This window comes from Aptenodytes patagonicus, chromosome 3 (assembly GCF_965638725.1).
Source record: "Aptenodytes patagonicus chromosome 3, bAptPat1.pri.cur, whole genome shotgun sequence".
NCBI lineage: Eukaryota > Metazoa > Chordata > Aves > Sphenisciformes > Spheniscidae > Aptenodytes > Aptenodytes patagonicus.
In genome coordinates this window covers 68,519,875-68,533,183 of record NC_134951.1, presented here as the reverse complement: position 1 = coordinate 68,533,183, position 13,309 = coordinate 68,519,875, and the positions used below count along the sequence as shown (strand labels likewise).

Here is a 13,309-nt window from a genome sequence, read left to right as displayed (position 1 = left end):
AATGAGGAAGGCATCAGGAATTGCTTTAACAGTGTTTCCATGTGATGGGTAACCACAAATTTAGCAAAGAGGCTGTGCTGCATGATCCTTCCCTCCGATGAAAGCTGTTTGGCACATGGAGTTGTGCTTAGTGACAGAGGCTTAAATCAAGAATTTATGTTCTTACTGAGGCATTATTCTTTAATACTGGATGGTTACATAAAGGTGTGTATAGTTGTTGAATAATATAGATTCAAATGACACTCTTCAAATACAAATCAGTTTAATGTTTATGTAATAAACATAAAATATAAACAAAAAATGTATTATGTAATAAAATGTATGCAATTTCATCTCATACTTTAATACGGTTGTTAGTACTACCGACTCATTTTCAATACCGAAAGTAATCAATGTAAGCAGTCAACAAGAGAAATTAAATTTGAGCCGTGCTTGTAAATTTGTGTTGTGTTGGAAAAATAATTTGCAAGGGAGGTGTATTGCAAATTCACAGTTTTTTATTCACAGTGGACCAGTAAGAAAGGTGTGGTTGTGAGTAAGAAAAATGGTAGAAATCTTGCAGAGAAAAAATAAAGACTTATGTAGCCTCATTTTTGTATCAGACTACTCTGAACTGTGGTACATAAAGCTAAGGACCTCTTAGCATTTTGTAGAAACTTTGCTTTATAGGTGTTTGTAACAAAGTGAGGCGATATTGGAATGTTCCCAGTTGTACCCAGTAAAACAGCTAATTTAGCTTCTATTGTAGAAATGTATACACAGATGTGTTTAAGCAATAGTTGCAGTTTTTGCAATAAGACTAGATTATATTATCTGTTGTAAATATAAACATGACATCAGCTCACTAAAAGGTGATGTTGAATATACTGCAGTATTTTAGCATTTGTTTTGCTGATGAACCATTCTGTATGTAGACTCTCTAATTTTATATATGTGCTAGAAATGGTAGATAAATTTTGAAAATCACACTTCAATAATTAAATGTTGGCAAAACTAAGAAAAAATGAGCTAAATCCAGATTATCTGATTGCTACTGCATTTAATGCAGAGTTCTAGTGCGAAATGACCTTTAGAGGTCCCTTCTAACCCAAACTATTCTGTGATTCTGTAAAACTGTTATGGAGCTATGTGAAGTCCTCTTTGTATACCAAAACCAGAACTTGGGTAGCAGAATCGTGAAATATAATGCAGAAGGGGTATTTGCTTTTTTCCAACTGGCATATGTTGGCTTGACTGTAGTGGCAGTCTCAGTGTTTAAGTAATTGAGGCACGTGTGAAATTTTAACTACAAAATAGAAGTGCATTTTTATTTTTAAGCATCATACTTCTGTATAGTAAATGGCCTGCTCTCTTTTTTTTTTTAACAGTAAAGGACCTCCCTCTTCCCAGATTTGTTGTGTCAAAGAATGAACAAGAATCAAGACACACAGCCTTGTATTCTTCAGATGCTGATAATCCAGCTTCATATTCAGGTGTAATTCCTCCTCCACCTGGCAGGATACAAGTCAAAAAAGGCTCTGTGAGCCATGATGCAGTTCAGCAACGTACATCAACTGATCAACAGGTAAATTAACTTAAAAGATTAAATGGGACTCTTAACCACTACTTTGCTGCATAGGTGTCAATTTGATAGGGCTTCTAAGCTTTCAATATAGTTTCTTTTTTAAAAAAAAAAACAAAACCCAAAAAACCATACTGGTGTACATTATACCACATTATGCTTCTGAAATACTTGCATGTAGGAGACGCTTTTTTATGAAGTCTTATAATCTGTGTTTAAAATATTGGTGGTAATGGACAACAAATTGAGACAGAAAAGAAAATCAGTGTGCAAGATATGATAGCAAATACCAAGTTGTAATCATTATGATGTTAATACCTCGTTTATTAGATAGTTCATGTTGGCTTCCTGGTCGCTGGAACAGTGGTACTGAATGCCATGGAAGACTGGGTTTCTAGTTCCTCAACACGCTCCGATACCTTTAAATCTGAAATACTTTATTTAGAAAAATTTTTTTAAAGTCTCATAGTTACTTTTCTCTGCCTTACATTTTATTGTTGAACTATTTAATTGTTAAGTAGAGACAATGAGAACCAAAAATAAGACAGAAGTTTTCACATAGCTTTTTATTGTGTTCTAATAATGAGAAAACTGATTTCCCTTTTGCTCACTGGTTCTTTCATCTTCAGCTACAGGATATCTGAATAAATGAAAACTGTAAAGGCTTACAACTCTGTGCCTCCTCAGAATTCCTTGGTTTTTACAGTCTTTACACTCTCTTTCCATGGGGAAATCTCTTCTGATTCTTTTCTGCAAGCAAGAACACTGAGTGCAAATACTAAATTTTGATGGGTGTATGTGTCTGTGCATAACTGTTGAATGACGTGTTTTCTTCCCCATGGTATACTCTTTTCTGGGCTTGTTTTGTAAAGAATCAAGGAACTTGCAAGCATCCCTTAATCTCTCTGGGAATCAAGGAATCACTCGTAAACATTTATTAATCTCTCTGGGAATAACCCAGACTGATCCAATATAAAGAAAAAGCAAATTAGCAGCGGCCATCCATAATCAGTGTTTGGCTGCCGCTTCCTTTCTCCCAAACTGGAGATGGGGACTGTAATGAAAGAAGGGCTTGCAGTAGATCTGAAGATAGCTTGTCGTTGTCTAGTTTTGGTTAGGTGTGTTTGAGAGAGCTCCCAAGTGCTTCATGAAGAAATCAACTATTGCAGATCTCCTTGATCTGATGATGGGGTTTTAGTTTGGTTTAAATAGTGTTTTGTATGCTTCCATCATGGTGTTGAGTTTATTTAGTGAACAGCTGTAATTTGATACAGGAATCTGTACTGGTCTAACTTTAAAATAACAAAAAAAAAAATCTGGTGTTTGAGGTCTTCAAGTCCTGGATAAAGCAGCCACATAGTCACAAAGTTGTATAAGCATCCAGATTTCATTTCTCCATCTTGGCTGATAGAAGCAGCTTGGTATCTCTTTCACACAAGACCGTATGGGGTCATCGGAATAAAGAAAGTCTGTGTATATAAGTTCTTTGAGAGATCTGGCCCAGAAAAGACTTGGAGCAAATGCAACAGACAGCACAGCATTGAGTCCAGCAGTTTTAAGCTGTATTCATGATCTATAACATCAGGGAATTATTGTCTGATTTTGCACCCTATTGTAAAACTGCATTTTCTGTGTCTGATTCTACACTTCTGACTGTACAATGAATCCATTCAAGCAGCCTTCTTGTCCCAGCCTAATATTTATTGATTCGGACACCACGTTAGAAAAAAGCTGAGAATTTGAATCCCCTTAGGCTGAGAAAGGGGCTTGAGCCCAGGTTTCTTGCTTAACCACATAAATACTCTAATTGGGTTATTTTCCAAAAGATGGATACAGTTTTTAGCCATGTTTTTGTAGAAATTGCTGATCCAGTTGTCTTTACCTGGAGATACCACTCAGATTTACAAAATCTACAAAGAAGTTCAGATTGTGAATCCTCATTGTATGCCACCTCTTTCAGTGATGAGGATGAGAAGAGCTGAAGTCTGAGAAGTAAATTGCAGCATGTCATTTTCCTAGGGATCACTGTTCTTTCTGGAGGAATTTAAGTGTCGAAGTCAAGCTTGGATATTTCACTTTTAGAGCTCATCATGTAGCTGTTAGATACTCCATTAGTGAGTTTGGGTTTTGATTTTTTTTTTCTTAAACTGTTTACTGGCTTTGCTAATATGCCTGGCACTTCAAAATACATTGATTTCATAAAATGCTCTGGCTGAAGTATTATTTGTATGAAATCATAAGATATCTTAATCTTTAAAAACTGGGTTCATTCATGTGCAGCTTTCCATATTGGCGAGGTTTGTCATGCATAGGTTAATATCTTATAATTACAAATAATTTATGTAAAAGAATTTAACTTATTGTCTACTGAAATGTCCTAGCTAAAACTGTTTCTTTATCAATGCATTGTTTTGGCAGTTCCCCCTCAGTGAGCTTCACTCGGAGGCAGGGCATCAGGAAATGGCAATCAGATTGTGTTTCCAAAGAGTAGCTATAAATGAGTTCATCTTTTAAAGTAGGCGTGAACTAAGTTCAGTAACATCCTTTTTCTGTCTCTAGCCATTTTTGTGGTGGCATTTTTAGTTTATAATGGCCAAGTAAATATAGTAATGGCCAGGAGTTTGTATCTTTTTAATATTGTTAGTGTTAATAGAAGATGACTGAAGTCATGCCCAGCTGTCATGGAAGCTGCAGAACTGATTCTAGGAGTCAAACCAAATAGTGAAATACGCCTTTACTCACTAGACAGCATGTTGACAGCACATCCTAGCGGAGATAAAACATTGGGGGAAATTTTTTTTTTCTGCTGGCATAATTTCTCCTTCCTAAATAGTAGAGGCTAAGTAGATTGGAACACTTCTGCTGACAATGTGACATATATACGAGCACTTTTGTTGACATAGGTATGTTAACCATGGTGTATATACATATCTCTCTGCCTTGGTAGTAGCAGCTATGCTGCTAAAAATGTTAATTTAGGCTGATCTTGAGAATCTAGATTCTGTTGAGTTCTTGTGCTTTTTAAAAAGAAATTCTAGTAGAATTAGGAGTTGTCATTGTAGATGGAAGCTTTTTTTTTTTTTAAAGGAATAAGTCAAATGTACTGAAAGCAGTTTCTTAGAAGAAGCGGCAACGCTGCGATTAGGAATTATTTTTGATCTTCTGAAAGTAGCTTACAAGTGACTAAATGTTCTCAATATCAGTCTGTTAGATAATGCCTTTGGATGGTTTGTGTTTTGTTGTTAAAGCCAAAAAGCAAATACTTCTTGCAGTGTTGTTAAGTGTGATCCAGGTGTTGATCAGGTACTGCTTTAGGATACTTTCACCTGGCTTGCCACCTTTTCCAGGAAAGGGGGGTAGCTAGTTTCAACAGATGTTGAGGCTCTAACAGCTGAAAAACATGTATGTGGCAAATGCTTATAGGCTGAACCTTGCTATATCAGGTGAAAATAAAAGGTACTCATCTACCTATGTGTGCATGAAGCATAGTACTGGCACTCTAGATTATATTGATTTATTGCCATATCAGTGCAGCCTTAGGAGGGGACAGCTCAAATTTGGCACCTGTAGCAGTCAAAATTTGATCATTTCAACTTTTTTTAACTATGTGAGAAGTTGTGTGACTTTCTTTTAAGGTTTTGCCAGTAGTCCATTTCTGTTCGCTTCCGTTTTGTAGACTGAACAGGTAATTCCAGGTAAAATGTATCTGCTATTAAGAAAATTGTTTAGGAGCACAGAGCTGGAAATGACCTGTTGTGTCACTGAGTCTAACCCTCTATTATTGTGAGAAATTGTATTAGATAATGCGTTTTAAAAACAATCAGGGTTCTCTCTTGAAATCGCAACCTTTTATCCACACTGGTCTTGTTGGGGAAAATTATTCCAGAGTCTTAGTAGGAATATAGTGGAATATTCATGGGAATATGGTGGGAATTCCCACCTAACTTTACTCAGATCAGGTAATACCTGTTCTTTTAACAGCTTTGTCCTTAGTATTTGCTGCAGAACACCACCAGTGCTTAATGGAAAACAGTTGTATTCCCCTTTAGCTTTGTTTTGCTTGACGAAACAATCCATAGTCTCAGTTTCGTCTCATGAAGTAGTTACCAGTAATCCTCATAATCCTTCTCTGCCTTTGATTCAATTTGAATTTGTTCTTACTGAAAATATTTTTAGATTTGTATTTCTTGTTCCAAATGAGATCTCACCAGTATGAATACTATTTTGTAGGGTACTTCCCTACTTCTGCTTGATATATCTCATATACCTTAGCAGCTGTGAATAAAGCAAATCTGTCACGTTTGACATATTGTAGTGGTCTGATAGTTGACCTGTACATCCAGTCTTCTGTTTTCAGCTGATTATGCATTTTGGTATTAATTTCCACTATGCAAGAAATTGTATTTTATGTTTTAAACTTGATGGTTTACTGTTACCTATATGTCCTGAAAGGAATCCATCTGTCTGCCTCCTTACATTTGTTGTCAGAATGCATCAGCATGCTATTTAGTGTGCATAAACAGTTACCTAAAGTATCAAATTAGGTCATTCCCCAAATCAGTCATTCAGAAGCATTATTAGAAACTTCCCTTCAATCCCATAGTTCCCATTCTAATACAGTCCAGCTTTGCTCCTTCTGTAGCCAGTTCTTTTGAACCTTAGGTTCTTGGATTAATCTCCACATTGTTGGAATTATCTTGTATGGCACTCCACTGAAGTATGCTGAGGTTCAGGTTAAATGTAGTGCAGTTCCTTTGCCCAGAAAATCACAAAAATAATATCAGCCAACTTAAGTAAAATTTCCCATGCTGTGATTGATCCCTTTTCCGTTTGTCTCTCTGTCTTTAATTATTATTTTCTTCAGAACCTAGTCTAAAACCTTTCAAACTGTTGAGGTCAGACTAACAAGTTTGTAATTGGCTGAACCACACCTCCCCTCTCTAAAAATATGTAGTGCTGCATGTGGAGAAGTTCGCATTGAACCTTGGACTATTTTGTTCTTCAGTATGAATGCTAGTTGATTGCAAAAACATGGGTTCTGCAATGCAATTACCATCTCTAGCATAATCTTTCCTCATGATGGATCTGTTCCCTGACTCTTATGCAGGCTGTGTGGTATCAGGACCTGGATCACAACACCCTTAGAGCTACCCTTTGGATACCATGTCTGGCTTCATTGTCTCTGGAATTCTCCTTAGGAGGCTTTCTTCTGGCCTGAGGTGTGAGATCCAGGAAAAGGTTTATAATCTCATTTGACTCATGTATGCTTGCAATGCCCTTTTGAGGTTGAGATCCCTCCAGAGTTGCTTTAGCACAGTATTGTGTTGCCTACGCCAGTTTGTTTGACTTACCTTCCCTAAGGTGGTTCTTTTAGGGCCATATATTATATCACATCACCTTTTTTAATTAACATGCTATTTTAGTAACTACTTACCAGTCCAAAAAAGTCCAAGTTGAGTCCTTCATAGTGTCTTGGTTTTGTAATTCCAGTTTGATGAAAATAATGCTTTTTTACAACTTTTTTTAATGTGAATTTTTTTTAATTAAGGTGGATTACTTAATTTTTGCCTGTTAGCTATAACAGTATTTTTTATTAGTTATTGAGAAGAATATTCTCAGCAGTTTGATTTAACAAGAAAATGTTAAATAGTTATTAACTATTTATGTCAACATGCTTTTATTTAGATCTGTTTTCTGGAATAATGTAAAGAGGAAAAATAAATGTCTTAAGATAGTAAAAACCAGAACGTTGTAATTGCTGTGACTTTTATTGAGGCTTGTTCCTGGCCTATATCAGAAATAGTGCGGCCAGCAGGAGTAGGGAAGTGATCGTGCCCCTGTACTCGGCACTGGTGAGGCCGCACCTCGAATACTGTGTTCAGTTTTGGGTCCCTCACTACAAGAAGGACGTCGAGGTGCTGGAGCGTGTCCAGAGAAGGGCAACGAGGCTGGTGAGGGGTCTGGAGAACAAGTCTTATGAGGAGCGGCTGAGGGAACTGGGGTTGTTTAGCCTGCAGAAAAGGAGGCTGAGGGGAGACCTCATCGCTCTCTACAACTACCTGAAAGGAGGTTGTAGCGAGGTGGGTGTTGGTCTCTTCTCCCAAGTAACTGGTGATAGGACGAGAGGAAACGGCCTCAAGTTGCGCCAGGGGAGGTTTAGATTGGATGTAAGGAAAAATTTCTTTACTGAAAGAGTGGTTAAAGATTGGCACAGGCTGCCCAGGGAAGTGGTGGAGTCCCCATCCCTGGAGGTATTTAAAAGACGTGTAGATGAGGCGCTTAGGGACATGGTTTAGTGGGCATGGTGGTGTTGGGTTGATGGTTGGACTCGATGATCTTAGAGGTCTTTTCCAACCTTAATGATTCTATGATTGTTTGGAGAGAAGTTAAAAGCTAGTGTTTTAAATGTTTAAATATAATTTCATTGAAAGTGCTAAAACAGTTTATCAAGATAAGATTTTAATAGTAGCTGGTCTAATAAATGATACATCAACTACAGTATGCAGATGGTGAATAAAATTGTCAAAGTTCCCAAAGAGATTAGGTGGGTAACTTCTGTTAAAATTGGTGAAACTCAAAATCGCTGGGTTATTAGTAACCCAAATTAGGCAAACTGTTGTAGTTGTTACATGTTAGGATTTTGAAGAGCATTTAAGTTAGCATCTGTACCCTAATACTCAGAAAAATCTGATCCCGGATATTTCAGGCTTTCAAAATTAGTTTCTTTTATTAATAGATCGGACAGATGAAAGTGAAGAATCTACTTCCTCAGCTGCAACATACACTCTCAGTTTATGAGAGCGTATGTTGCAGTTGAGGAACAGAGGTGGTTCTAATGAACCATATTGCCTCTGTTTACTAAAATGTGAAGCTCAGTGCAAAATTGAAGTGGAAACTTTGTACAACAAACCATTTTCTAGGCATGAGTATATGAAAATGCCTTTGCAGTGGGTCAGAAGTTGTCAAGATACATAGCTGATGTTAACCTATATATAAGGGGTGAATGAACCTGTATGTAATTACAGTTTCAATAAATCCCTACTCACTGTGTTTTCCCATGACTGCTTTTGAATCTGAGTCAATGTTTCCACAGTCCTGCCTCTTCCCCAGTCTTTTCTGGCTTGCATCTTCCTTCTTTACACTTGCATTGAGCCATCAGTATTTTGGCTAAGCCATTTTATATGTGTGTATATACACACACAGACACACGCAAATATGTGTACACACACACATATACATATTTAAAAAAAAAATAAAGAGTTTAGCTCTCCTAAGCTTCTAGTAAGCTGGATCAATGAATGCCATGAGTGGTATATGAGAGCGACTGGGATTGCACAGGGGAAAGATGGTGCCACAGTAATGCCATCTAAATTTGGTTTAAACTGTTTTGGGAATGTGTCTCTTGTAATGATGTTAAAACTGAAGATGTGGCTTGTCCCTCTTCCAGAAGCTTTTTAACATCAGAATTGGTGACATGTTTTTATATAATTTTGGAGTCTGTAAGCCAAAGCTCCAAATCAATTGTGAGAAATCTGTAAATGTTCAGAATTCTGATACAACGTTGACTGGAACATTGAGAACAAAGTTAATTATTTATTATGCTTGTACTTCTGACGATATGATTACCATTATTACATGCTTTATGGAATCACATGAACCACATGTAAAGTAAACATTTAGAAGAACTGAAGTTGAGGATCATACTTACAATTTCTTCCTATGCCTTGAGCATAAGGCCAAATGTTAGACGGAGGCTTACTGAATAGCGAGGGTTGTCAGCTTCATTAGGGCAAGGCTGCTTCATGAGGACTATGTGTCAAGAGTTTTAATGTTCACATGCAGTTACTAGAAGTAGTGAGTGGTTTCCTTTAGGTAGACTATCATATGTTTGTCTGCCTCAGGTTTTCTTCTGTGTCTTTCTGGACCATCTGACTTATCAGAGTAAGAGTACTGGAGTAAATGAATAGTGTCTGTGACCAAGCATAGCTTTCCCTAGGTTTACTCATGGTATTTTGTCTAAAAATTCAAACATCCTTCAAATCATGTTTGATAAAAGATGGCTTGTATAAAAGCCAATGGAAGAGGAAGCTTTTCATTGATTTCAGTGATGCGTCATGACGGTTCTCCTAGCACCTGTTGCACTATGCTAAGCGGACTAACCATTCAACCTCGGTTCTAGCTTCCAGCCTGCAAGTGGTACTCTGGATACCCTCGCTCCTTCCCCTCTTGCCCCCATGTACTTGTAAGGGTAAGAATGTACTGTCATCTAAAATAAATTCCTTGTCAAGTAAGATGCTAAGAGAAGGAATCTTCAGGCAAATTTCAGAAAGGCATGTAACTGCAACAAAAAATCTTGAACTGGTGGAGGTACTGTGGAAAACCAGTGACTTTGTGCAATCAGCTGGTCTCTGAATTAAAAGTTGAAGTGAATTAGTACTGCTCCCAGACACTTTGTAATACTCTTTGCCAATACATATGGGCATCATTTAAATGCTTTGAATGGAAAGTTCAAAATCTTGTGGCCTAGGAACTTATTTAAAGAAATCTGACTCAATGGTCAGAACTTTCAGAAAATACCTCAGTTGCAGAATCAACCAGGCTGGCCTTGTATCCCAGGAAATATGAAAATCAGAGGGGGGGAAAAAAGTGAAAGTTTACATCAACACATTAGAAAGTAACCAGTCATCATGGCCCTAAAACGTTTTTGTTAGGGTGCATGTAGCTTTAGTATGTACCTTGCATGGGGAAAAGCTTGTTTATGGCACTTACTCATTGACTTTTAGACTTTTACAGATATAATATTGATTAAAAAGCATAATGACCTTTGAATATTCGGCAAAGTAAACCAGTTCAGTTTTGGGAATCATGTAGAAGTTTACAGTCAGTCTGGCTGTTGGTGGTGGATAGTATGTTAACAGTTGTTAACATAGAGTACCAAACTTTTTTTTTGTCTACTGCTGAAACAGATTTTGAGATTTTTAGCTTTGTTTTTACTTTCAGGAAACTCGGAGCTCAAGCTTTGCTTTCTTGTTGTACTTGTTTTACTAATACAGTTTAGTTCAGATTGGGAGATAACGGCACACAGGAATTTCAAAAGATCTAGATATAGGGAGGAAATTACTTTCTACTATATAAATACTTTGTACAATATAAATGATTTTTCCTTTGTATTTTATTTGAAATGGAATAATCTGGTAATCTGAATGTCTCATGAGAACTGATTCCAGGTAGAAATTGCACGTGTGATTCTCTGTTTTCCTACCTGTTCAGGGAGAATATAGTAGAATATGAGATTAAAGAGAAGCTTGAGCCTTAACATCAGGGCAAAACTACCTTGTAATTTGTACAGCAGAGAAGTATATCCTAGATGGCATCATTCTTTGAAAAAAACACATCTATGTTTTTGCATATTAAAAAAAAATAATGTGGCCTGTCTAGTGATTTTTTTTCAATGTTTAATTCTGGTTTGTCTTTTAAATGAAAGTAACTGATTGTGAATCACTTGATGAAAATTAGGTATGATAATAAGTTGTACAGTAAGTAATATTTTCTTTTGAGACCTGGGTTCAAATGTAACTTTTATCACAAGTGAAAGTAAGTCTTATAATCTAGTTTCCTTTGTAGCTAAGTCATTTAACTTGGTATTGCTGTTGTCTTAAGAATGCCAAGTTAAAAATATATTAGATGACGTTGTTTGAAGTGAATGTGTCCAGTTCCAGTCATACTGTACCTGACTTCTCCTGTTCCCTCATTTTTGTAACTACTAAAATTTTCACTCTCTAAAATGAGACTTTAACTGCAGTGTTGGTTGTTCCTAGAAATAATGGTTTTAGATAGGCTTTTATGTATTTAGTTATTTAGTAAAAAACTTAAAAGGTTCCTTTGTTTTATTAGGAGTCCACATCTCCAGTTGTTTCACCACAGCAATCCCCACCAACCTCTCCACATACATGGAGGAAGCACAACCGCCATCCCAGCGGAGGGAATAATGAACGACCTCTTGCTGGACCTGGGCCTTTTTGGGCTCCATTTAGTGAAGCACAACCAGGTATAAATGTCTTCTGTTATGCTTCAGCTGTAACCCAAAGTTGTGGAATTCTTAAATAAGTATATTAAATGAGTTTAGGGCAGTTTATCTTTGTATTTTCCAATCCTGGAAACTTTCTTGCAGTTTCAAATGTTCCTGTGTATGGCAGCACTGTGGAATCTGTGGTGTTGCATATGGCGGATCCATTTCTTAGTGTGGTATGGGAAATGCTCAGAGTTTGGAGGGAGGGAAAGAGAGTACAGAAGTTTCCCAGTGGAAGGTTTTCTAATACAAAACTGACATCTTGTTGAAATTGTGCAGGAACTGTCAGTATACCCAAAAACAAGGGGAGCTGAAGGGAAAACAGCAGATGATGTGTTGGTTGTTTGAATTATGTTTCTGGTAGATTAGATGAATTGACAGAACAACTAATTCTCTTAACATTTTTTTTGCTTTCTTTAAAGTTTATGTAAATGTAACTGAAGCTACTGTATCTCCAGTCTGTCAAGGTAGAACCACTTGTTTCAGTCACCTTTTCATCCTTTATTGTTCTTCATTTAACATGAAGACCCTCCCTGTTGTTGTATCGCTGTGTTCAGATTTAAAAAGCTTTTCCCCTTAATATCTCATATTTCAAAAAGTTCTGTTTTCTGATATCTGATAGACTTAATAAATTTGGGAACAGTGGAGCAATTCTAGTTCAGGTTCTGTTTTTGATGATACTGCTGAATAATATGTTGTATTTTGTAGGCTGTAGTTTCAGATTGAACTGTGGTTGGTTGGTTGATTTCAGTTGTGATATTCCAAAACTGATGTTACCTTTCAATTTATCATTCTGTAGTTAAAAGCATCCATGGAGGACCAGGGATTCTGTTGTTAGAATTGGTTGGATAAGGAAATTAAACTTATTTTAGAAGTGAAATGGGTTGTATGCAGAGGTTTATGCCAGTGTCCTGAATGTTATTTGCTAGTAAGTGCCAGTCAATTTGGAATAAAAAAAATGAAGATTATTAGCCTGCTCATTGCACATATAATCACTTCTAAGGGTTCAGTCCAGGCATTGTGATTTTTCAGCAGTCAATTTCTTTACTTTTTTCTTGCATAGTTTAGTTGATTTGCTTTTCTTGCAAGCTGAAATATGAGTTTGGTAGCTGATTTCTAACTTGTGAAGTTTTTCTAACTTATGAAGTCAAGGATTCCGGGAAAGTATGCAGACTGTTCCTACTGTTGAAGAGTTTAATATTGTCCTCTTAAAAATAAAGTTGTAACACCATGTTAATATTTCAGTTTGGCAATGCTTTCCCTGTGATGTCTAATGGATAAATTTTTCAGTAGTAGTTTGAAAATATTTCTGAACTAGCTCAATATTCGTCAATTTTATATTCCATACTGAAACGCATTCATAGTGTGTTCAAAGTAATTTGGAGATACTGCTATAGAAGAATTGTCTGTTCTGCCAATGCTAAGGGTAGAGTGGATTTTCATATATTATTTTAACAAAAAACGTCATCCTGATTCACTGTGGGTGATTCTTTTGCATTGCAGATGATTGATTATTCCTTTGAATTTCAGCTGTTGTAGACAGTTCGTCATTCTCTTTCCCTCTCTTGAGCCTACTTTTTAAGGACAGTATTTTGTAGAAAAGTTACGTTCTGCTGACATTTAGGTAGAACTAAATAGACTGTTGGTTACTTTTCTTAAAATCAGCACTGCAAGCTCAT

At 36.6% G+C, this 13,309-nt stretch overlaps 1 protein-coding gene across 9 annotated transcripts in view; it reads left to right on the top strand.

Moving 5' to 3' along the window:
* Window positions 1-13,309, top strand: part of REPS1 (RALBP1 associated Eps domain containing 1) — a 71,006-nt gene that overhangs the window by 20,418 nt on the left and 37,279 nt on the right. For all 9 annotated transcript variants that reach the window (XM_076333718.1, XM_076333717.1, XM_076333721.1 and 6 more), the window contains exons 3-4: window positions 1,368-1,564; window positions 11,456-11,609. In XM_076333718.1, the coding sequence (XP_076189833.1) occupies window positions 1,368-1,564; window positions 11,456-11,609 (351 nt within the window). The remainder of the gene's footprint in view (window positions 1-1,367; window positions 1,565-11,455; window positions 11,610-13,309) is intronic.